The sequence below is a fragment of the Mustela lutreola genome, chromosome 6 (genome assembly GCF_030435805.1).
Source record: "Mustela lutreola isolate mMusLut2 chromosome 6, mMusLut2.pri, whole genome shotgun sequence".
NCBI lineage: Eukaryota > Metazoa > Chordata > Mammalia > Carnivora > Mustelidae > Mustela > Mustela lutreola.
In genome coordinates this window covers 137,647,324-137,673,996 of record NC_081295.1, presented here as the reverse complement: position 1 = coordinate 137,673,996, position 26,673 = coordinate 137,647,324, and the positions used below count along the sequence as shown (strand labels likewise).

The window sequence follows — 26,673 nt, the reverse complement described above, 5'->3', positions numbered from 1 at the left end:
CCTTGAGAGGTGAGCGGAGGTCAAGCCTAATTTTTTTTTTTTTTTTTTTTTTTGGTACTTGGTTGCACTTCTGTCCCCCGGGGTGGCTTCCTCCTTTGAAGCAGGAGGCTGTGTGCAGCCGAAGGGAAGTACACATCACCTTAAGGAGTCTTCTCCCCCGACACCCCCATACCATTTTAAGAAGTGCTGATCAAAGTATTGTTGAAATTCCAAATTCCATTCATATTTTCAGGTCTTAATTGGCATGCCATGTCCTTTCTTAAGTTCAATACACTGGGCTATCTCCTCTGAAGTGCATTTAATGAGGCTTATCTTAAGTGGGCCACCCGAGTGCAGGAGACTAATCTCAAAGCCTTGTTCCTGTATAATTCCTGCTTCTCAGAGAGGGCTCCCCTGCCCTACCACCCTTTAAATGAGCTGGAGGGGAAGGGAACATACAAACAGGTAAGTGACTGGAAAGTGAAACTTCCCCACAACATTATTCCAAACCAACATCACCAAACACATAGCCATGAAGACCCAGGTCTAGGTGCCAGAGTTAGGACATTTTGTTTGCTCCCTACATATCAACCCTCTGCATATATCCATTATATCAAGTATTCTCTAATTACTAACATTTATGGAATAAATATTTGTGAAGCCAAAACAAGGGGGAAAGGAGAAGAAATATGATTCACCAAAGTAATTCCTGTCCTTGAACCTGCTCCTGAAGGCTTCGGACTGGCCAAATCCATGTGGTCTTGGCAGGTCACCTGACTGCTCTCTAATCTTGCTCGTGTAAGATGGACCTTCCATGCTTTAATGCCCCAGCCTCTGCTCCTCTACTTGGACCTTCTGGGTCACCCTTCTTAATTCCTGCAACTCACTCGTTTTCTCTTCCATCTCTTTAAGCCTTTCCTGGAGTTCTTCGCCTTCCCCTTCTGTTCCAGACACACCCTGGGCATCTCAGTTCTGACCAGAGCGCCAACTGCCAACAGTATACTCTAATCTGGGCCCGTCTCTCATGAGCTCTTGGGCCGGCATTCCCAGGCAGCCCACCTAAAACTCAAGAGGACCGAAAGTAACCAAATAATCTCCACCAAAGCACTGCTTCCCATACTTAACCCCTTACCTCAAGGTCAGCCCTCTCGTCCTCTCAGTCATACCACTCAGGACTTGGAGGTTATATTGGATTCCTTCATCTCCATGCTCACTTCTTCAATGGGCTCCACCATTCTTGTGGATTTTAACTCCCAAATATCCTTCCCATTGGTCAGCTTCTCCCATAAAGCCCTGGCCACTGTCTCAGCTCAGACTCATCTCCTCCATACAGATAAGCTATTGAGATGTGCTTCTCCATCTTTCCTACCTCTGGCTTTAGCCAGGGCCAATAGAGTCTCAAGACAGATAATCACTTCCAAATTTGAAAACAGCTAAATTAGCACATGACTCCCTACATGTTCTACCAGAAAAGTCCACATGTGTATAAGGAAATGCAAGGCCTTTAAGATCTAGCTCCTCCTGAACCCTCCAGCTTCATTTCCGCCCACTCCGCCATGCTTCCTGTATGCTGGGCACAGTAAAGTATTTTCATCTCTCTCTCTTCCTGTCTTTGTGCATGTGGCCTTCTCTGCCTGGAATATCTTGGCCCATTCCATAGCTAACTCTTACCTGTTAGCTGAACCATGACCTGTAAACACTTCCTGATCATTTAGGGCAAGAGAGGTGTTACTCTTCTTTGAAATCATGGTGGTGCCATCCGTTATCTAAGACATTTCTCATATTAAATTGCAAATATCTACGTGCACTGACCCTCCTATCAGACTGTGAGCTCCTTGAGGACAAGAGCTCATTTTAAAAGTCATTTTTATATCTTCTGACCATAAGCATCACAGATAGCATTGTGCCGCACCCATGGGAAGTGTTCATATTCATGGTCGCTAGGATGAAGGAATCACAACTTGAGATACATTAAGTTTTAGCTACTCTAGCTAAGAGGAAAAGAACCATTCAGAACCAGAATCAGAACAGAAACATCTGGAACTCAAGGGCCCCTGCAGCCTCAACTCTCTGGTGTTCCAGAGTTCTCTGGAAAAGAAGCTGATGACTTTGGCCTGTCACCATCTTCCTTCCTGCCCTCTTCCAACACCTTAAGTTTGTAATTACATGTCTTAGAACTCATTTGATCTCAAATAATGGAAACCCACGTTAAACCAACTTAAACAACAGGGGGTTACACTTGCTTAGGGAATCTGAGCAAGGAGTGGACAACTGAACTGTGGGAAGGGTGGAGTGTAGCTGGTCCCAGAACAGAATGGAACCGAGGACTCAACCACACCAGTTCTTCTCTCCATGTCATATCTCTGTTCTTCCGTTTCCTTCTCCTTCTCTGCTCCCCACATTCACTGAATTGTGGCCAGAGATGGCTCCTAGATATATCATTCGCAGCCTAAGCTCTTTTTCGTCTTCCATCCAAACATTATGGAGAAAAGGCCTACTGGCCCAGCTTTACAAGGTGCCTACTCCTGAAGCAATCACTTACGTCTGGGGACAGAGTCCCACTGGACCAGTGTGGAAGCTGTCCTATGAGCCAGGCACATGAGGGCAGAAGCTGCTGCTAGAAAAGGATGTTGGCAGCCATGTCAGGGATCCACTACTCCTACGACTCTAAATGGCATGGCGTAGGTATGTAGTGGTTTGGAAAGCCCACGTTCAAGAGAGCTAAGGCTTCTCTGCCCTCCTTGTACAGATAGCTTTTTTCTTCCTTTCATGTTACCTTCCTTCACAGTTTCCCCTTGTTCCTCACCTGTGGCAAACAAACATACACACAAACATGTTATAATTTGACTCCTTGAATTTCTCTTCAGCCCTGTGATTTCTGCTCTTCCAATCAAGGAAAGGGTTTCTTAGGTAATCATGGACAATTTGCATACTTCTAACACTTTTCTGATCCTGGGAGCTCAGAGTATTAAAATATATTTTACAGAGGATACAACCAATCTTCTTCAAAGGTACTTTTTTTTCCCTCTTTCCTTTCTTCCTTTCTCCATGTGAACACTAATCTCAAAACCACTATTTTTAAACCAGCAGTTTACTCAGAATCCAACTTGCTATAATTCAATTCCTGTTCCTGAGGAGCCATCCTCACCCCCTACTCTGTTTCTCCTCAGTAAGAAACCATCATGACTGATAGTAAAGGGTTCTGGTCACCCATCTGCAAAATGTGACCCCGTGGGGTCTCTTTCTGGTCTACAGAGAAATGGATGTCAGTTATAGCTGGAGAAAACATGATGTCGGTATGTTGTTCCTGGGTTTTCGTTCTTTTTATCATTCATTCATCATATGTTTATTGAGTGGCTGCTATATTTTATTCCTCAAATAGAGTAGAAAGTTAAAGTCCCAATGGCTGGCCATAACTCACAGTGCAGGGGTGGGAACTGTATGAATACAATGCAACGTGGAAATTGCCAGAACAGACGTGTTAGAAATGCTTATTCCACCGTCACTGATATCATGTGTGTTGCCAGACAGATGACCAGCTAGGAGAGATTACTATATTTAATAAATGCTGGGATAAGCAATTATTCCAGTAAAATTCTGCGTAAATGCATAGACCACAGCTGTCATCCCTTGCACAAATATTTCACCGGCTTCATTTTCACTGAGGGTTCCCTCTCTTCTCATCTTACTATCGTCACTTCCTGTCAGGAGGAAGTGGATAACAAGAAAAGTGGCCGGATCTGTCAAATACATAATCTAAAAACTTTCGTGGGGTATTCTTTCTCCTCTGAGAAATATTAAGACATCTTGCAAAAATAGTTCTGTTCACAAAAGAGGAGAAGGTGACTGGCATTTTGTTGATTTTGCTGAACTTTGTTTCTGAGGAAGAGATTCTGGTCTGAACTCAGCGGGAGTCAGGTCTGCACTGGAATCCCAGAGCCTTTTTTGGCAGGGGTTTGCTTGGAGGGAAAAGCCTCGAGGGAGGGGCTCTGCGGAGTAGGAAGGGACATGGGGCTCAAAGCAGAGCTGTGTGACAGGTGCCACACCCTCAAAGGAAGGCACAGCTCTGCCCAAAACTGAAACAGTGCAAGACCCCATGAAGACCCCCCAAAGTCTCATGGGTGTGCTGGCTGGGGCAGCAGCAGGACTGGCGATATCCAGGAGGAAACCAGGGTCCCCCATGAATCACTGGCATGCTCAGGGGAAGTCTGCATAAGCAAATGCGGACACCCTTAGGAGCCTCCAGAAATACTTGATAGGAACTCTGCAGGAGGCTGAGGTCTCCGTGAGCAGGTGGCGGTGACATGCTGGGGAGATCTGAACAGAAGTTCCTCAATTCATTTCCTAAGTGTCTGTCTAACTAGTCCTCTCTTGACCACAGCAGCCCCACTGGAACAGGATGCCCTGACTGGCACTACATTGCCTTGAGGTATCCTTCTCTTCTTCAGTAAATCTTCCAGAACATTCTACCTTGCTCTGTCCTCACTAGACACCTGATTAAATTCTGGTCATAGTCCTGCTTTCTGTGGCTCCAAACGACACTTGAGTAAGTAGATTCCCCCTTGGAGCTATAGGCTGTTAAAACAAAACAAACCAACAAAAAAAAAAAAAAAACAACAAATCGAAGTTCCTGTTGGTCACCAGGCTTTCCCACCTTAAGTATCCCTTACATTCCACCCCCACATCTGGACTCCAGATCCACCCCACCTCTAAGGAGGGGACAGAGCCCTGGGGTGGCAGCAGACTGTGTGCGGCCCTAAGCCCGGCTTCTCTGTGACTGCTCATCTGCTCTGCCACCCACTTCCACCGGGCCTGCTGACCGCATGGCACCCTCCCAAATGTCCCCAATAAGAAAGGGGCCCTAGATCTAGGATGCGATTTGGACCAACTGTATACACCACTGGTCCTTTCCCTTGGAGCTGACCCCTCATCCCTAGAGGTCTCTGTTTGCTTTTTCACACCAGCAGCTTAAGTCTCAGTTATGACCAAGCTAAGGAAGGTAACTAGCCCAAGGGACACTTGGACACCAACCCGGCCCGCGCACTGTGCATCCCAGCTGCATCCTGGCTGGAGCTGGAGCCGGAGGAATCGGCAGGTCTGCTGAGCCCATCTCCGCTGCTCAGAAATTCAAATAGGTCTCAGAAACTTTCTTATAAATCTCATCTTTAAAGACTCGACTCCAAGATCCATAATCAGGATAACCGTTAGGTTATTCTGCGTAAGATTCTGAAGCTGCGCAGTGCCAGGCCGTATTTGGAGTCATAAATTTCTTGGTTACTAAGACATCCTCAGTAACTGTGAGGGTCACGGTACAGTCAAGGCTAAGCCTCTGTGTGGTGTGAAGGGCAAGGTCGCTGACCCCATATGGACGGTGCAGCTGGGAGTGGGAGTCAGGCTCCCACTGCAGCTCTGGGATTCACGTTTGGGTGGTAGCTAGTTGAAAGAAGTGACCTTGTGACCTGGATAACAGATTCAAAGATCCAGAATGATGCAGAGCATGACTCGTCGCTGCCCAAAATGAGGGGTTGGGGCTGCCCCTCCCCATCACATTTCTGCCAATTCTGTGGCTGAGATTCCCCTCACAGGTTGTCCTTGGTGTGCATTTTAACTCTCATCTGATCGATTCTGTTGGGGGTGGGACAGGGAAATATCAAGGGAAGTGGGTTACTTCTGCCTTGCATCTTAGAAAGAGAGCATTCAGTCTCCACGCTGCTAAAAGGTGCACGGGATGCCAAGTGAAGATTATAGCCAAAGAATTCCCTGAAAACCGCTAATTGAAAGTTAAAGAGGGAAGAGCGGCTTCATGGTTAATTTTCATGAAGGTGTGCATGCACACAGCAGATCACTGACGATCTAGGCCCCTCTCTTTGTCTGGCTGTCAACGAGCAGTCTCTCCACTCCTTCTCTGCTCTGTGCCAAGACGCTGCTCCCAGGGCCCTGCTGGGTCAGTGCTGAAGGTAATGTCAAAGGCTCCTTCAGCAAATGGTGAAGTGCTAGGGGACAGGGCACGTTCGGGGGCTGAGCTAATTGTGTTTTAATTTGTCTAACGCTGGTGGCAAGCAGGGCTTCTGTGTGACCCAGAGAAAATGCACCCCTCCTGGGCCGCTTTAAAAAAGAAGGCTTTTAGGGAAGGAGCTAAAGGGAGGAAGGTAGGGAAAAACAAATACCCAGGCTAAAAATAGTGTTCTTAGAATTGCTTTCTGGGCTGTCTGAACCACAACAATAAAAGTTCTTAGACTCACGCCACCAGCATGGCAATAAAAGTGAAGAAAGGGAAAGAAGCCAGGAGAGTTCTAAAGCAGGCCTATCCGCCCCGAGCCAGCTCCCTGGTACCTCATACTGTCAGTTTCAAGGGGACACAACTTCTGACAAGCTCTCTCAAGATTAGCTGTCGCTGGCTTTTCATTGCTGGCCAAGCTTTAAGTTCAGATAACTGCACTTCTTTGGCTCTGTCACAAGAAACAGGACCAGGGAGTGATCTGTAAACCGGAGATGTCACCGCACCTGCCACCAGCCATGGCGTTTTCCCAATACAGAACCCAGAGAACAGCCATATTGACGACGCGACTCTGCTGACCAACATCTATGCCACTTTACGAAGTATTTTTATTTTTTTATGATTGAACATGTACTCCTTAAGCTGCAGGAAGAACATGGATTACTTCAGAATGATAGTTTTATATGAAGTCTCACTCTGCTTCCCGCGATGACCAGAACTTCCTAGTTGTATGTATTTGGCGGCCAAATCCAAGACTCCTGGCTGTGCCGAGGTTACTCTTTAATAAGCAAGATGGGCTGACTGTGAAAGTTACTGGTTTTTCCTGTGATAGCTATTAAATTTTTTTTTTTTTTGAACCAACTCTGTGCTGTTTTCAAAGCATTTCACACCTATAGGCTCACCTAATCTTTGCAGCTGCCATTTCTGGCTGATGTTAACACCCTTGGTTGGCAGATGAGGAACTGAGGTCAGAGAATCCCTTTATGGGACTTCTAAGATGTGAAGGGCCAAGACTCCGCTGATGGCCTCTGCCTCTAAATTCTGAGCTCTTTCCACTGGCCTACATTGCCTCTACTTTTTAGGTCATAAAATACTTCCAGCCATTTAACAAAAGCTCCTCTAAGGAACGAAGAAGGATCAATGAGCCATCCACCAAGCATCACGCAGGCAGCCAGCCTCCTTCCAATTTAAACACTGTAGGAAGACAGAAGTGAGAGACTATGCCATAGTGCCCTACGGAATTTCCATCAAGCGGAATAGCCTGGAAAAGTTTAAGTGCACATAAGGAACACAAGATATGAATGAGTCAACATCAAGAGCAGTTACACAGAGCTCTGAGGAGCAGACTGGTGGGGGATGGGGGAAGGAGGTCCACACCTACGAGGCTAGTTCTGAAAAAATGTCCCATGAACCCTTCTGGTTGTAAATGTTCAGACTGTGGTTCTGTGTTCTGGAAAGTGGGGCTGAGCTGTTTTAGGAGTGGTCCCTGGCTGAGAGGAGCAAGCGGAGGGATAGAGCCAGAGGTGCCTGGTTTCAAAAGATCTCTAGCCCTTAGACCTGCCTTGGTTCCAAATGGGTTTCCTGTTCTGATTCAGGCATTTTCTTAAATAAATCCCGTCTGTCTTCAAGTGGCCGCCCTGAGTGAATCTGCCCCAGAAACAAAAGAACATAACAACCCAGGGTTCTTTTCACAGGAACTGAAGGTTTCTACTCGGAGGCACTCACTGAGAATGAGCTGTGTACAACTCATTCACAAGATAGCAGAAGGGAGACAGACATGCAGAGTTCGCTGTCTCATCTCCTGGGAAATCTTCCCAGACCAATGGCTGCCCTGCTCTGAACCTATAGCCCTGGACATTGCCCCTCACATGGGGAAGGCTTGTGGGGCATCAGACACATGCAAGAAACTGTGCAGGCCACACACGAGGCTTAACCTACCTTATTATCACCTTCTGTTTTTTATTGCTAGTTCACTCTTCTTGCGTTATTTAGTCCCACAAAAATTGGGATCTCTTCCCTTACTATCCATGTGGTCCCAATGAGCCCAATGTGTCCTATAACATAGGAACTCGAGAAGCGATTGGTTAACATTCTTACAACAGGCCTTTGTGTGAAGTTCAAGGCAGTCTGAAAATGGCAGTGCCTGAGTCGGAAGCTATTGAGTTCAGGCTACAGAGAAAACAAAGAAAGCTCCATATAGACAGTAAACCTACCGACCTATAAAACAAGGTCAGAGGCCTGTCCCTTTGACTCATGTGGCTAATTAGAGCGAGGGCAGACACCTGATTCCAGGAGAACCTGTCCTCCAGCTGGTCAGTGACCTCTGACTTGGCCAGAAAATCTCAGGCCGGTGAGACTCCTTTGTCGGGAATGTCAGAATTGGGCAAAGTGCTAGCAAATGGTGCTGAGCACTGACACCTGAAGGTCATTTAGACTTGGGGGCTGGGCAGGGCATTCTGAGCTCCGCCAAATACAGAGAGAGCATAAGCTATATGGTGGAAAGCAGGAAGCAGGGGAGAGCCTGAGAGGGCATGAGGAAATAAAACATGACAGAGAAGCAGAAATTGGTAGACAAACCCCAGAAAGAGCAATGGAGACAGAAAGGTCAGACCCTGCCCTAGCTCCAGCTCTTTCTGAAGAAAGCTGGGGTGCCCAGCTTTTCTGATGTTTTGTCATGTGTGTTTCTTGGAACCACAAGAAGCCCTGCTGGAACACCTCCCTCTTGTAAAGTCCTTCTGTCCCTTTTCCCTGCTGGTCAGAACACAAAAGTAAAGCATGGTTTTAAGAAATAATATTTTTTAGAAGACATAAGAAATTCTCCACTAAATATCCCAGTGGTTCTCAACTGAGGGCAATTTTGCCTGACCGGGGATATCTGGCAATGTCAGGAAGCATTTTTGGTCATCATAAGGTGCTGGTAGGGGTTGAGACTGGTCAGAGGTACTGCTGACATCTTGGGGTGCACAGAACAGCCCCCCCCAACAAAGAATTATCTGGCCCCAAATATCAGTAGTGGAGAGGCTGAAGAACCCCACTCTAGACCAGAAGGCTGATAATACATAGCATGCATCATTCCGGGATCAAATGTCATCTGGAGCATACACATGAAGAAAGTCAAGACAGGGAAAATGTAACGATATGAAGAAATGTGGTGTTAGGGTGTTGACGTGATGGGTGAATCTCCACCTTTTCATTTTTAAACTTTTATGTTTTTATTGGATGCAATTTGACAAAGCAAAATCAAACATACGAAAGAAAGAAAGAAAGAAAGAAAGAAAGAAAGAAAGAAAGAAAGAAAGAAAGAAAGAAAGAAGAGATTAAGGAAGGAAAAACAAGAGGAAGGGAAGAAGGAAGGAGAAGTCACCCCAACTGCCTTATCCACAGGGACACCTGCCCCCATGCTGTGGCCAATTAGGAGCAGGTAATACCCGTGATTCAAATCCACTGAGAAGGGGGGCCAGCCACACGGAGAAAGTGCCTCTCTTGGTGAAGTCCCTCTTGGGCACACCATGAAAAACTGCCGACAAGTGCTCTGGTACCAACCTATGCTAAATTTGTTCCAATTCAAGTGGTCAGTCAGGAAGAACAGAACCATTAACTGGATCAAGGAGGCCTGAACAGAGCTGGCACTCGCCTTCGGTGGGACTCGCCTTCGGTGCCCATGGCTCAGGATGCTTGCCTCTAGCATCTCAGCCCCAACTAGAACCTGGCTTGGGTTCATGGATTCAGGAAAGCATGTCCATGACTGAGCAGAATGCATGGAGTGAGCAGCAGCCCCAGAAACATGGAGGAGGTCTATAAGAAGCACTGATCTGGGGACACGGCCAGGGAGCACCTGCTATAGACACCTGGGGCATCCTCCCCACCAACCATTTCTTGTAGTCCAGTCAAGTAAGTCTTTTAAATCCCCCAATTCTAACTTCCGAAAGCCTCTACCTTGAGCTCAATCTAAATCTGTCCTATCTGAGCCGCACGGGCTAGAACAAAAAGTCATCATCTTCTAACCTGAACAGCTGTTATCTGTGACCATTCAGGACAGACTATTATCTGTAACCCAGAAAAATGTGCCCATTTGTCTATCATTATGAAATTAGGTTCCTATTCAGCTGTTGTGTCTCCCTGAGGCATCTTGGGATCTGCTCTTGTTCGCAAGACATGGCAAGAAAAAAAGACATAATTTGTTCAACTACTTGTTTATTTCGAAGAGTCTTTCACGCACTACTAGCATTTCTCAGTTCTTGATGTTAGGCAAAGAAAGGGTCAGAGCTCTTTAGACTACCTAACAATATTTAATCTAGTATTTAATTTATGCATTTAGAAAATAAGTAAGTCCTAAACTCCAGATAGGCACTGATGAGTACAAGATCAGGTGACCCTCCACTTGCCACCACCCAAGTCAGGAACTCTTACTGGAAGGAGAAGAGGAGGGTGCAGGGTGCCCGAGGAAAAAAGACATCCGAGAGGAGAATTTTAGAATATATGAGCAGGGGTCAGTTAAAGAATTGTATGTGGCTCCCTCCTGTATATCAGGGGTCAGCAAACTATGGGCCAAACCTAGCCCATCACCTGTTTTTGTAATTAAGGCTTTGCTGGAACACAGCCATGTTTGTTTGGTTCATTTCGTCCATGGCTTTTACAATAGCAGAGTAGGGCACAGATGTTGCAGAGACCCTATGGCCCTCAAAGTCAAAACTATCTACAAACTGGCCCTCAACAGAAACGGTTTGCCACCCTCCTATCCTAGATATTTCCTGAGGGTCTTTAGTCAGTGAGTCACTATTACTAAATAATGTGTCCCTTTCTGTAAGTCTATCCTTTCCCTCAGGGCTGTAATAGCAAAGTTTACCTTTGGTTGTCAGTAACAAAGATCTAAAAACCAGTGGCTTCAACAAGATATTTGTCTCTCACATAAAAGTCCAGGGCTGAACTGACACTCCAGTGCTAGAGACCGAGGTTGTACTCGACACAACTTCCATTGCCAAGGTCATACCATGGTCCAAAATGGGTGCTGAAGTACCAGCCATTACATTCACATCCAAATGGCAGAAAAGAAAAGGACAGCCTCAACCCAACTTTTCAGGGAAACTTTCAGAAATACCTAAACACCTCTACTTATGGGTCATTAGCTAGACTTGGCCACAAAGATACACCTAGTTATAGTGGAGGCTTAGAAGTGGAGGCTTTTAGTTAGCTGGCAAGCTGCTTAGACAAAAAAATCAATGCTACATTATTTTTTTAATGGGGGATTGGATATTGAGAGGTAATTAGCAACCTCTGCCTCAGAAACCTTACTCCAAACAGAAAGGCCCTTATTGAGACAGGTGTGCACTCTGGGCAGGCTAATCATTTGGCATAGCTTTAGAATAATTGGCCTTAAATATCTGTTTAACATTCACTTAAAAATGGTAAGGTCAGTGCCAATAAAAAGTATTTTTTTGGTTGGTTGGTTGTTTTCAAATTCCCAATCAAAAGTACTGTGGTACTGTGTCCACAGTGGAAGCAACTGGATAGATTCTCCTTTCATAAACTAGAATATGGTTGTGTGTATAGACCTGCATCAGTAGAGCACTCCTATACAGTCCAGTGATTTCTTTCTTTCTTTCTTTTTTTTTAATGGAATATCTGCCTGCCCGGTACGTCCATGGGCAAAGGACTCCAACGTTACCTCACTCTCACAGCAATTTCTCCAATTAGCATGCCCATTCAGCATTTACTCTCACCAACACAAATCACTACCCAGTCCGAAAATCCTAGTATTTACCTGAACCCAAAACCACACTTATTCCCACATCCAGGCCATTACAGCTCTCTCCAACCTTTAAGATCTGATCATCTCCAACCAGAAGGGGCTACTCCTCTATCTTTTGACACTGATGATATGAGAGTAGAGGCAGGGCTCAGGCAATGGCAGGTGGCAAAAGCTTGAGAAGTACAAAATTAGGAATGGATTCTGAATCCTTAATTCCCATGGGTTTTTTAAATATTAAACAACAATGGGGAAAAGATAACAAGTCATGTCCTTTTGGTATCTCAGTTACTAATGAATAATCAGTCTTGGTCCTACACTTTCCCTCTTCTTCAATAGTAAGTAACTGGAATTTCACTATCAACATGCAAATTCCTAGAAATTTCTCTCACAGAAAAGACCCAAACTGAATGGGTCTTCCATCGTGTCAAAAACCCAAGCTGCTCCATATATACTGTTTTCTGTAAAGTTAGGGAAGAGACATCATCTGCAAACTCTAAAATATATTTAAAGGCTGCCAAAAGCAGCTGAAAGCAAGTAGAAACTAATGAGATGGGAAGGAAGGAAACACACGCAGTGGCATTTCTCCGAAAATACCAGCAAAGACACATTTCTCAGACCTGAGGGTTATAATCTGAAGTTCAAAGTCTTTATCACCAATAAGTGCTGAAACTGAAGTAAACAAAGGCGGATCTTCTGTTTGTAAGAAGAGAGGATTTGGGGCGGGAGGCAGAACTACACAAGGAATCAATGAGATGAATGAGCCATATTCAAAGAAAGAGTTATTTCTTGGCACTGGAGAGGATAATAGCCATAGAGTGGTGAGGATGGTTAACATGAACGATCACCCTGGCCCCTCCCTGCCATGTCAACACCCACACTCATACCTCAACTTTGTGCCCATAGCTGGTTCAGAAAATCCAATGCCATTCAAATACAAGTAACAAAAAGGCAAATCATATGCATACCACAGGCACATCAATTTAAAAACTGGGGAAAAAATAAGGAAGATGAAAGAAAAACTTATTAACAAAGAAGTCATAGAAAAAAATGTTGCCACTGGATCGTAAGAAATTGCTGGGCAAATACCTTGCAATAAATTTTAAAAACCAAATGAAGCAATTCCTCTATGAAGTAAAACTACAAATCAGAAATAATTCAGAGAGGAAAACAGAAGAAATTGAAATGTGAGCTTGCCAAGCTCATAAAAGGGGGAAAAGCAACGTAACCGAAGATGGAGATGGGATGTGAGCGAGGAGGAAGAGACTGCAGGCAACAGTAGGGACAGACGAGACAGCAGTGAGAAAAGCATTCAAAATGACGTGGAAATGAGTTTTAAAACATTAGAGAGAAAGTAATAGGTAGAGAAGTCACATACAGGAGAGCCTTCTTATGCAGAACTGGAATTCCGGAAGAATGAGACAGAGTAGAACAATGGATCAGAACAAATCCTTAATGATACAAGTCAAGAAAACTTTTCTAAAACCAAAGTAGAATCAAATCTGATTCGTGTAAGACTACAGGGCGCATGCGTGCATACACACACACACACACACACACACACACACACGCCCCAGGGGAAAACAGGCCAACACCGAAATGGGTCCTGATTAAGTTACTAAACTTTATCCTAGGACCTGATACAGCTTTTGGCATGCGACAAGTGGTTAATAAATATTCACTGAGAGACTGACAGAACAGCTTTTTTTTCCACAAACCCCTGTTTCTGACACATCTCCTCTGTTCCTGGGATGTGATAATGGTAAGAAATCACTTCTAAAAACAATACTGAAAAACTCCAAGATCTTTAAAACATTCTGTTTCACATATTTACTAAGGCAGGAAAGACTAAAATTGTATTTTAGAAAGATTTTCAGAAAGGACTGATATAAAAGTCTTTTCTAATAAACTATATATTCATGATAAATTCTGGAGACATTCTGTCTCATATGCACTGAGTTTCAGCAAAATTTTATTATATATTTCCATACGCCATTTGTCACATAGAGACAAGAAAGGGATAAAATCAGAAAGTTTTTTACTTACTTTGGATGTTTAAACTTGTCTATCAGATCAACTCTTTCCACCAGGTCTCCTCCAATTGTCCGTACCAAGTCATAGAAATCGTTTTCTATATAATTCTCAGAGGGCAACCAGAATGAGATGTCATTTATCACAGCGGGGTATTTGCTAAAAGGCTAACAAAACAAGAGAAGAAAAGATAGATTGATTTGTTAGTTGCCTGAGAATGTTTAAATTTTTCATAGAAAGTTATACTTGGCTAATTAGGAAATGCTGGTAAAACATTATTTCAGCACTTGAATTTTCAGGAACAAAATAAACTTAAAAGATAAGCCAATATTCAAAATTAGCAAATTCCATTATGAATGTTACAGATTCTTATCACATTCATGTGTAACATTACCATATATTATATTTATATAACCATTAATGTTCAATTTAGTATAAAACAATTTGAATATACCATATTTCAGTTTTTTCATTTGAATACTAGAGAAGAAAAGTTCAAATTTAATTAACAAGTGATTCATTAACTTCCTGTGATATTTTCAGGAAGTCATTTTAATAGAGAAATAAGTAAAGGCTTGTCAAAATTGATATTTCAATTAGTAATGTCATTATTTGTTAGTATTTCTAATTACTAGAATAAAGGACTGGGATGGTAAGTAGTCACTTTGGGAGTAATTTTTCAAATAATGGCTCTAAGGATGGATAAACACAAATGTAGCCATTTCCCCCATTTTACCCTATTTTTCCCAGTTTATTCAAGCTTATCATTAATCATTATTTTGGATATACAGTTAAAATTAGATACTTTTAAAAGTTATTGCCTTTATTTACATGGCTTATACACACACACACACACACACACACACACACAAACACATACACACACATATATATAAAATAGGTGTTGGTCTGTAAGTTACTGTTACAATAAAAAATCTTCTTTATATAACTATGAAGTCCTCAGGGGAGATGTGCTAAAGTATAAATAAATCTGTTAGAAAAGCAAATTTATAAACTGGTTTACACCAAGCCTGATACCACTATAAACCCTTTGGTGAATCACTGATCAGAATAAGTATAACTTTTTAAAAGGCAAAACCTCTGAAGAACCAAATACTCACACAAAAAATGATTATTCAACTTGAAATATCAATAAAGTTGTCAGACAAATGCATCGGTTCAGAATACACATTTCAAATGAACATAATAAAGCTACTATCTAGGTGCTTTTGACAAAATACCGTGGCCTCTGAAAAACATCCTTGGTTTTTCTCTCCTCCGGCAAAATCAAAATCCTGTAGTAAATCACCCACGGGTCAATGTAAGAGTATAGGAGTATGGTGATTGCACCAGTTGCTTTTCCCTTGGACAACATCTTCTGCCACTTCAGGAACATGGAAATTTAGGGAGTTTGGATAAAAGACTGGGATTGCCAACAATTAGCATGTAATGCCCTCTTTAGTTGACCCAAGCTGAGGTACCATTGAGTTCTGAAGACAGACATGGCAGGTGCCCACCTGAGCAGCTGTGTCAGCAACCCACTGACAACAATATGGTAATAACAAAATAAGGCTGTCAGCCAGACTAGAGGTCCCCGAGACATAAAAAGATACATTTTACAGTAAATTAGAGTTTTAAAAACCAAGGAGAAAAGCCCAGACTGCTGTACTGCAAACTAGCTCAAGTTAACGAATTATATATAACAAGTTTAAAGGAATGGATTACCTAAAGGAAGCATTCACTATACTAATTGGTATATGTCAGATATGGGATACCTCCTAGTGGCTTCTACTCCTTTGAAGGGGAAAATAAAAGTCTGTTTTGAAAATGAGATAACTACAGACCTATGGCTATTGGAATGTAGGATTCCTGATGCTTAGCCAGAGGTGGTATTAAAAACTTCTAGTGGCTTCCCACTATTTTAGGATAAAGTCCCCAATTCTTGAAAAGTTCTAGCTCTCTCTGTTGTTCTCCAGGCTCACACCAGCCTGGCTTATTTGGTTCTTGAACACACTAAGCTCCTTCCTCCAGACACTGATTCTCGCCCTCCCTATCCTACTTCTGCCCCTCAGTTACCACGTTCACCTCCAACCACAGCTTCAGTAGTCCCTTGCTACAGCAGCCTGGACTTTTCTTACATAGTACAATTCAATAGTACAATTCATAGTACAATTACAATTCATTCTTGTAATTATTTGTGTAGTTACTTAATGTCTGTCTTCCCAGTATATTTCAGTTTTTGAGGGTGGGGTATGTATCTTCTTTTTAACCTCAAACCTCTCTTACCCTGCACAGGTCCCATGACACTGCAGGAACTTCTCCAGGGCTCATGACAAGGCTACCTTGTGTGAGCAATGGCCAAGTTACAGTGAATCAACTTAGCTGTTCTTTCTTCTCCAACCAGCCCAGCTAACAGACATGGCAGGGAAATAAGGCATAGAGACTTGCCTCTATCCCTGGCTATGCTGTGATAAGGAGAGAGTGACCACATGCAATGACAAAGAAGAGGTGGACAGGTGAAGTGATTTGGTAGGAACTTGATAATCCACAATCTTAGAACCAGATAATTTTAGAACTGGGGAAAAAAAAAAAACTGTTAAACTAAATGAAGAGATAAACTGAGGCAAGCTCGAATTACCAGAAACTGAGATTATTAAGGAAGAGCAGAGGAGTTGCAATTCAGAAAATGCATGCTGGGGCGCCTGGATAGCTCAGTGGGTTAAGTCTCTGCCTTTCGCTCAGGTCATGATCCTAGGGTCCTGGGATCAAGCCCCATTTCGGGCTCTCTGCTCAGCGGGAAGCCTGCTTCCTCCTCTCTCTCTCTCTGCCTGCCTCTCTGCCTACTTGTGATCTCTCTCTCTGTCAAATAAATAACTAAAATCTTTTTTAAAAAATTAAAAAATAAAATAATATTTTTTTAAAAAGCCTCTGCCTTCAGCTCAGGTCATGATCCCAGGGTGCTGGGATCGAGCCCTGCATCGGGCTCTCTGCTCAGCAGGGAGCCTGCTTCCTCCTGCCTGCCTCTCTGCCTACTTGTGATCTCTGTCTCTCAAATAAATAAATAAAATCCTTAAAAAAAATGCATGCTGAATGTAAGTCCATTGAGGGTTGAGGCAGCTGTATTAATGGGAAGGAGTGCCCAGAGAAGGCAGGCCAGCCAGAGTCCAAGCAGGGAGTTCACTGGCCGGAGGATGGTGAAAGGTTCTTGGCAGATGTTCACTGGTCAGGAGATGAATCTCAGTCCTCTGTAAATCAGGCATTTACAGGGAATCACTCTTCATTCTCAAGTTCCATTCTTCTGAGGGAGCATGTGTGGGATTCTCCATATCATATCTTCCGGTTCCAGTTTAGACTGAAATCCTTTCACAGGTCTTAAATAGCATCTGGTATTATTTTTGTTTTCTCATTTCTTTTCTTGATCTACATGAGCAATGTCTATATTATTAGTTTTATCAAATAATCATGAATTGATTTATTCTTTTGAGATAGTCTCTATAATTCTCGTGGCAGTTGTTTTTTGTTGTTGTTGTCATTTGTTGGGTTTTTTGGAATTGAAAAGGTGATCAAAAATAGTTATCACAGAGACTTTAAAAGTCACAAGTCAATATTATGAACTACTTAAGAACAATGAGTTTGAAAACTTGGATTAAATGATAATTTTCACTCAAGACAGAAAATTTAAACTGATTGATAATGTACCAAATTGAATTATCAGTCAAATCTCAAAAGAAAAGTGTTAGACTTAGATGGTTCATACTATAACTATCAAATATTTCAGGTGAAGCAGTCTCTTTAACACCCAAACTATTTCACGAAATAGAAAAGGAGGGAAAAATCAATTAATCTCATTGAGTTTATAAACTTTAAGCCAAAGCTGGATAATCACAGAATAACTGAAAAAAACAATTGTAGACCAATTTCGCCTTACAACCTACATACAAAATCCTAAATATAACTTCAGCAAATACAATTAAACAGCATATTGACATAAGAACACAAAATGACCAAGTAGGGTTTATTCTGGAATAATCGGAATGCTCTGAAACCAAAAACAATCTACCAATGAACATGTAAGGAAAAAAAAAAAAACACCACTGATTTTTTTTTTTTTCCAGAGAGAGGAAGCATTTGATAAATATAATACTTATTCATAAATAAGAAAAAAAGAGTTTTTTGGCAAACTATAAATAGAAGGCAACTTCCTTCCTTCCAAGATATTTATTGAAAACCTACACCAAACATATTAAAATTAAAATTTTTTAGAAAGCATTCAAAATAAAGTCAGGAGCAACAGAAGGATACCCTCTCTCGCCCTTGCTCCGTCACATTATAAATCCAACCCAAGGGAGGAAACAGGAACAGCTATTGGAATGGAACAAGGCAAAATTTGTGATCCTCATTTGAATCTTCCTTACTAACTATATAACTTGAACAAACTGCTTATCTCTGTTTTCAGTTCTTTCACCTGAAAAACAGAGGATTATTTGTACTTATCTCATATAATAATTACTATTTTATTTATGTGATTAGACATGCAATATCCAAGAGTTAAAGTGAATGAACTGGAGGTACATATATCACTATGGCTAAAATATAAAAAAGTGTATGTTGAGTTTCCCAAAAAAGTAAGTTTTATTGTATCATATCTATAAGGAGTTTTAAAACGAGCATGGCATTAATAAATAATTACAGATAAATTGTACAAGTTGTATTACAATAGATGTGGGAAGGCTATACTGGACTTCAAAACAATGATTAACTCTGGGGAAGAAAGGAGAGCATTTGAGCAGGGATTTTGCCTTTATCTTTAAGATGCTCTGTAGCAAATGCACTGAGTGAGCTCTGCATGCTTGTGGCGTTGGCCTGACCTCACACCTGTTAGTGTGGTCATCCAAACTCAGTCTTTATTCTCTTCATGAATACTGATGCTAAACACCCCTGTAATCCCCCTTCTTATCAGAGAGTAGCAAAAATGCCACCTGCAAACATGTCACATTGGTATAAGGTTTACTTTGAGCTCAAAGCAACTGAAAGGAAGCTGATACAAGAAAAGCTCTCAGCTCAGGGGGCCAACACAACACAGGCACACAATTTGCCTAAGAGCAGGACAAAAAATTTGCAAAGGTGCCCCATCTCCCCTTACCGATCACCTGGAGAGAACTCTAGACCCTTATCAGCCCAGAGATAACACCAGAAAGCTCTACACCAAATTTGACTAAGAGGCCCTTACCTTCTGTTAGTTTCCCATATATTTCACCTTTCCACAACTGGCCACCTCTAGAGACTCAAGATCCTTTTCTTTGCCTTGTTACTTTCTCTAAAAATTCATTGCTCTTTTGCTCAGCTGCTATATAAGCCCAATTACCAACCAAGCCTTTGAGTTACTCCTCTCTGATACTCCTCTATGTTCCATGCATGATGCAAATGTTAATAAACCTGTTTGTTCTAATCTGTCTTTTGTTGCAGAGCATGAGCAGACGCCTAGAAGGGTAGGAAGAAAACTGTTGTTATCCCTCCCCTGCATTATCGTTACATTTATTGCATTTTGGCTACCTCTAATGGTGTTGGAATAATATCCTTACTTTGTAATCCTGGGACTCTATAAATGTTTTTCACAGTTTGCTCTTTTTAAAACCTCTCATCTTTGCCAATTATTGACCATTCCAACCCAAGAACTGTTTTATTTCCTGTTTGGGGTTGGGAGACAGAGTAATCATGGAGTTATGTGCCACCCTATCTTCAAGTCCTCCAACTGTATCAAGTGCCCCTACTAGGTTCATGTCCCGTCATCGTCTTCCAGAACCAGAATTAATGTCTGGTTTACCTGTGTAGCCCAGCCCCACCCACTACAGCGCCTAGCTAATAAATGCCAGCTGAACTCACGTTGGACTGACTACTTTATGCGGTCTGTGTCCATACTTCCCAAATTTTCCAGCATAGTTTGGACTTTTAAAATAATAATTATGATTCCAAAAAGGACAATTCTCCATGCCATCTGGGTCACATAAATTTGGTTTTTGAAGTTGTTTTCTTCCTTTTTTCTTTTCTTTGAAATACTTTTGCTTGTTAAGTTTTACATCCATATCCCTTTACTCTTCCCACTGGCCCCCACTTCCCTTTAAAAGGCTCATTCATGTCTTCAGACCCAAGTCTCTAGACTTGCAGGTAAGAACACTGGCAGCTGAAATGTCAGAGGCCAGGTACTTAAAAAGAGACAGACAAAAGTGGATTGCATTTCTCCCCTGCTCTAATTAATTCCTTTTATCTTCATTATGTTTCTTTTTACTTAATTGGTTTTATTCTGTTCTTCCTCCAGCTTAATTAGGTGAAAAAATAACCCATGTATTTTGGGATTTTCTTAGTTTTGAATAAAAGCATTTAAGGCTATAAATGTTCCTCTAAATACCTCTTTAGATATATCCCACAAACCAAGACTTTTCCTAGTTTTTCTCCTTTCTTGTATTCTATTGGTCAATTTTTAAAAATAGTCTAATATTTTTCTCTCTTAAGTATAAAAAGCTGTAAATTATATGTCTATTTTTTTAAAGATTTTGTTTATATTAGAGAGAGATGGCATGAGTGAGGCGGGAGGGCCAGAGATAGAGGAAGGAGCAGACTCCTGGCTGAGCAGGGAGTCCATCATGGGGCCCAATCCCAGGACCAGGGATCGCGACCTGAGGTGAGGGCAGATTCTTAACTGACTGAGCCACACAGGATCCCCTGTATGTCTATTCTTTATGAAATAATAGACATAATAGACATAATACATTCACACACATGTGCGCACACACAAATATCCTTTTATAAACTGATCCAAAGCCTAAATTTATTTATGATCTCTATTCTGTCTTAAATAAGACAGAAACCTTAGTTTTTGTATTTTGGGTTTTTTTTTAAACAGCTCTTCTCCCCAACTATTGGATTTTTATCCTTTAAAAAGCACACACAAAATAATCAGCTATTTAAGACAATGATTAGTTCAAGCTAAAACTTGTATTTAATTTTATATTCACCCTCTTTGTTGGGAGACAATTGTCCATGGAATTTCCACACAACCTATAAGCCACTTGCATCAACAAACACCCTTGGAAGACAGAGGCAGTCTCTCCTGGGGGAAGAGAGCAGATTTGCTTTTTTCCCCAGGATAATAAGGACAATGTCTCCCTCAGGGGCAAAGCTAGGGCAGGCTGGCTCACAGCCTCTTTAAAAGAATGGAAGGGAAGCAAGCAAACAAACATAGTCCAAGAACAAAACGATGGTAGAACTCGATGGTTTTCAGCTGCGCTCTAAGCCCAGCCTGGGAGCAGCAGTGACCTGGGCTGCTCTGCATCGCCCCTTGGGGTTTGGGGGTGTAGGAGAAGCAATGTGAACAGGAAGCTCATGCTGCCTTAATAGTCCTCTGTCTCTGACCTCTCATGTCTTCTGCCAGCAGCCAGGAGACTGTGGCAGACACCTTGTGACCTTGCAAGCAGGGGGAAATCATAGGCCTTTCATAGCTTTTGACAGCCTTCCTTCCCGCGCACTTTTGTATTTGTACATGAACATCCTTTAATCGTCTCTTCAGTGAAAGTATGTGGGAGGCAAACTCTCAGTATTTACATGTCTGAACCCCCTCATACAAATAATTTAGTGGAGCACAAAATAGCAGGTTTATAATTGTCTCTCCTTGGCACTTTGAAAATATTTTTCTAGACTCATTATGCCGATGACAAGTCTGCTGTCAGTCAGCGCCGTTTCTTCCTAGGGAAGCTGTCTTTTCTTCCTGGCAGATGTGAAGAGTTTTATCTTTATCCTAGACTCTCCGCAGTTTGATTCGGATTAGGAATGGTCGGCATTTATCTCCATTCATTCTGCTCAGCATTCAGTGTGTGCCCACAATTGAAGGGCTCATGTTTTGTCCCACTTCGGAAAAATTCCAGCCACTCCCTCTGTGCCACTCTTTTCATTCTCTTCTGGAACTGCAGTAACACATATTGTGGAAATTCTTAATCTATTTTCTCTTAACTCAATTCATGTTTTTAATGAATTTACATACTTGTGCTGTATTCTTGGTGAGTTCTTCAGTAATACCTTAATTTCCTAATTCTCTTCTCAACTGAGCCTCGTCTCATCTGTTTTTTCTTCTTTATTTCAATGAATCTGTTATTCATTGCTGATATTTCTAGTTGTTTCTTTTTCAAATCTATTTACTCTCCATTTCTGCCTAGTTTTGCCCCTTACTCAGTATTTCCTGTTCTTTTCCTTTTGTATTTTTTTTTTAAAGATTTTATTTATTTATTTGACAGACAGAGATCACAAGTAGGCAGAGAGGCAGGCAGAGGGAGAGAGAGAAGAAGAGAAGCAGGCCTCCTGCCGAGCAGAGAGCCCGATGCGGGGCTTGATCCCAGGGATCCCTTGGACCATGACCTGAGCCGAAAGCAGAGGCTTTAACCACTGAGCCACCCAGGTGCCCCCCCCTTTTGTATTTTTTTAATGGGTATTATTCTCCATCAATCTCTCTAAGGATGTTAGACATCCTTTTTTTTAAAGAACACTTCTTGATTTTACTTTACTCTCTAGTGAATTCAGATTCAAGTTGTTGAGCTCTTTATGTGGTTTGGAATTTATGTGTGCAGACCCATTTTATATGAGAGACAACCACTAATGTCTTCTCCCTAATCACCCCTCCTTGGTTAGAGATTTTTGTGATTCCTGTATTGTATGCCTAGCCCAGAATCAAGTTGGTAGTCCTGTCTGGGTTTCCACCCAATGGTCAGATTGCTGCTGATGCCATAGGGGTAACTTATCTCAGTTCCCGATAAAGAGGCCATGCCTCAAAATTGACACATAGATCAATGGAACAGAACAGAAAGCACAAACACAATCTCATGATTATATGGTCAATTAATTTTTGGCAAAGGAGGTAAGAATATGCAATGGGAAAAAGACGATCTCTTCAATGAATGGTGATGGAAAACTGGACAGCTACATGCAAAAGAATGAAACTGCACCACTGCCTTAAATCATACACAAAAAAAACTTCAAAATGGATTAAGGATCTTGGAGACCTAATTGGAGGTCAGGAGCATTGGAGACCTGAAACATAAAAATCCTAAAAGAGAGAACAGGCAGTAATTTCTCTGACATCAGCCATTGCAAGATCTTTCTAGATATGTCCCCTAAGGCAAGGGAAACAAAATAAAAAATAAACTATTGGGACTCTACCAAAATAAAAAGCTTCTGCACAGTAGAGGAAACAATCAACAAAAGTAAAAGATAACCTACAGCACGAAAGAAGATATTTGCAAAAGACATACCTGATAAAGGGTTAGTATCTAAAATATATAAAGAACTTATATAACTCAGTACCCCAAAACCAAATAATCCAATTTAAGAAGGGGCAGAAGACTGATGGCTAACAGGCACATGAAACGATGCTCAACACCACTCATCATCAGGAAAATGCAAATCAAAGGCACACCTATCAGAAAGGTTAAAATAAAAATTTCAAGAAACAAGAGGTATTGGTGAGAATGTGGAGAAAAAGGAGCCTCATACACTGTTGGTGGGAATGCAAACTGGTACAGCCACTATGGAAAACAGTATGGAGAGTCCTCAAAAAATTAAAAAATTACCATATGACCCGGTAATTGCATTACTTGGTATTTGCCCCAAACATGAAAACACTAATTCAAAATTATATATGCCCCCCTATGTTTACTGTAGCATTATTTACAAGAGCCAAGATATGGAAGCAACCGTGTCCATCAACTGATGAATGAACAAAGAAGTGGTATATATACAATGAAATATTACTCAGCCCTAAAGTCTGAAATCCTGCCATTTGCAACAGCATGGATGGATCTAGAGGGTATAATGCTGAGTGAAATAAGTCAAAGAAAGACTAATATCTTATGATTTCACTCATGCATAGAATTTAAGAAACAAACAAAAAAGATACAGAAGCTCAGACTCTTAACCCTAGAGAGCAAACTGATGATTACCAGAGGGGAGGCGGGTACTGGGATGGGTGCAAAAGGGGATGGGGATGAAGAGCGCTCTCAACCTGATGAGCACTGCGTAATGTACAGCATCAAAACTAGTGTAACCCTGCATGTTAACTATACTGGAATTAAAATTAAAATAAAAGAGGCCATGTCTCTGTCCTGCTCTCTCCCTGGGATCAAAGCTCCACTCAAGCTACAGGGCTCCAGGTCACAGTGGAGGCAATTTGTGGCAGTGATAATTGCCTCCTTTCTAGAGCAGGAGAGCACAACCAGCACCTGACCCTATTTTTTTCAGCAGCGTGTACACTCTAGCCCAGCATGTTATGCAGCGCTCTTTTAGTCCTGACGCTCCGCCAGAGCCAAACCACTGGTTTCCCTTCCCTGCTTATGAACCTGGAGCGCACAGTGTCTTCATTCTCACTTCCCACTTTGTGTTAGTCTCTTGTCCACAGATATATCCCTTTTGTAGGGGGAAAAGGCAAAGGCATGATCCTGCCTTTTTCATGTTCTCTTTTTAGATTGTCATCTGTCACAGCTGTGTGTGTGAAGCAGGGTACAGAGCAGCCTACAAAGCAAGACCAGGTTGACTCTGTATTTCTTTACACAATGGCTCTTCACTCTGTATGGGAGAGACACCACACCCCTCCGAGAACATGAAGATTCAAATCTTTGTCTCCAGAACATATTTTCCCAAACGCAGATTTCTGCAGGGTTCACAAACCCAGTAAAAGTCATTCAAGGCATCAGATAAGAACCCTACCTTTGACCCATACTCAAAATCGTGTCCTGAGTTCAAATACAGACAGCTAAAATTATTATATGAAGGGAACTGAGAAATACCAAAATTGTTCTTTACTTCCATGTGACTTATATACACATAAGTATGTATAATTTGCATTCCAATGTGTTGTAAGGAATGCATACTTAATAATAAAGCCACACATGAAGTCATCATTGTCTTGTAGTAGCTACTAGGGATATAGTCATATTTGTAGAAATAAGAAAAGTCTGCTTTTTACAGGCTGGACTAAGAAACTCCTTAGTACAACTCCTCAGGACAACGCTGAAGGGCCACCCTCATTTCAGAGCTGCCTGTGGGTGGGCTGAGGCCTTTGCTGTCAATGCATCATAGCCCAACTTCTCCCCTTGACCAGTCCTGCTTCCACCCCTTCCCTTGAAGGACACAGGGATTGATCCTCACAGAACCTGATAAGAAGCTTCCAGCTTGCTAACCTCCATCTTAGAGGATGCTTTCTGGGGGAACCTGACTCATGACTCCTAGATACTAACAAACCCAGTTGACAAGAGAATTTGGTGTGTCTAGGGGGACAGCAAGCATCAGGGAGCATACACACAGAGGGAGGCAGATCTAGATGAAATTTGGGTCCCTACACTCAGCTATATCCTGGAGAGAATGGCTCCATGGGGGTGCCCTGCCAAACCTGTGTGTTAGGCCCCACAAAGCCAGGAACCATAGCCCCACATACATCTTGGCAGGGTGCTTCGTGATCCTCCCAGAGAGGACTGCTAGGAGGCTGTCTCCTATTCACCCCTTCATCCCCCTTGGGAGGCTCTCACGAGGCAGCTTCTCATCACCACCTGGGTTCTGAAAGAGGTATGAGGCTTCCTGCCCTGCCCTCCTCACAAAAGAATCACAGGCTATACAACCCCTTAGTCACAGTCTAGAATCAGCTCCTCAGAACGGGGTCCTTCACAACTTGTGTTATGATCATCTACTCTGTTACAGACTGAATTAGGTTGGAGTCCTAAACCCCCATACCTCAGAATGTAACCTTACTTGGAGAAAGAGTCTTTACAGAGATAATCAAGTTAAAATGAGGACATTAGGGTGGGCCCTAATCCAGTATGACTGGTGTCCTTACATAAAGGGGAACTGGGGCACAGTGACAGACACAGGGAGATCACCATGTGAAGATGACTCCAGACACAGGGGTGACGCTTCTATGAGACAAGGAATGCCCACGATGGCCAGCACACCACAGAAGCTAGGGGGAGGCTGGAGCAGATTTTTTTCTCACAGTCTTTAGAAGGAACCAATCCTTCTGGCACCATAATCTCAGACTCCCAGGCTCCAGGAGCGTGAGACAACAGAAGTCCCCCACTCTGTGGTACCTTGTTGTATCAGCTCCAGGAAACCAACAGAACCCCTTCTGTATTCATGTCATCCTTTTCTGACATGTGGAAGAATAACCACAGGGAGTGGGCTACAGTTTATGTGAGTAGAGAACTGTCTAAATCTAGAAGTGGCTCCCTGCAGTGAACCAGCCAGATCCGCAGGCCCGGGCCTCACCTGGTGTCTTCACGGGCCTGAGAGAACTTACAACACATTTTCTCTATCTAGAGAATGGAGACAGCACCTACCTCAGCAAAATGTAGTGCAAATGATGGGACATGACATTCACAAAGCACATACTTAGTCATTTTCAAGCCAAAACAAAGACTTGGATAGTTGAGCAGGTACACAATTTTGACTTATCCATGACACCTGGTTATAAATCATATGCTTGTCAAAGTGACTGGGGTGGGGACAGGGGTCTAAAAAGTGAGTTTGGGTTTCCTAGTACTATTCCAACCTAACTAGCCCCTTGCCCCAGGCTCACGTCCATATTTAAAATCCAAATGTCCTCGTGTACCTTCTTACCATCCCATGATAAAATCAAAGTTCTTTAGGCCCTCTGTACCTGCTCATAAATGTTCTCAAGGAAGATAACCTTAACTTCCAATTGGTAATGCAACATAATACATTTTTTCCAGTTCGCTGTGTTTCTACCTCAGAATCATCTTCTTAAATGCTCTTCTGTTCAACGATACTAAAGCAGGATAACAGATCATCGTTCCCCACTACTCATGTTTTCTGTACTAGTCAATCCTTATTAACTCAGTCTCTGTCTTCTTGCCTTTAGGCAAAGCTA

The 26,673-nt window shown here is 42.3% G+C and overlaps 1 protein-coding gene across 10 annotated transcripts in view; it reads right to left on the bottom strand.

Moving 5' to 3' along the window:
• The window catches only part of FARS2 (phenylalanyl-tRNA synthetase 2, mitochondrial), a 531,358-nt gene that overhangs the window by 130,655 nt on the left and 374,030 nt on the right, over positions 1-26,673 (bottom strand). For all 10 annotated transcript variants that reach the window (XM_059179166.1, XM_059179167.1, XM_059179172.1 and 7 more), the window contains one exon: positions 13,770-13,921. In XM_059179166.1, the coding sequence (XP_059035149.1) occupies positions 13,770-13,921 (152 nt within the window). The remainder of the gene's footprint in view (positions 1-13,769; positions 13,922-26,673) is intronic.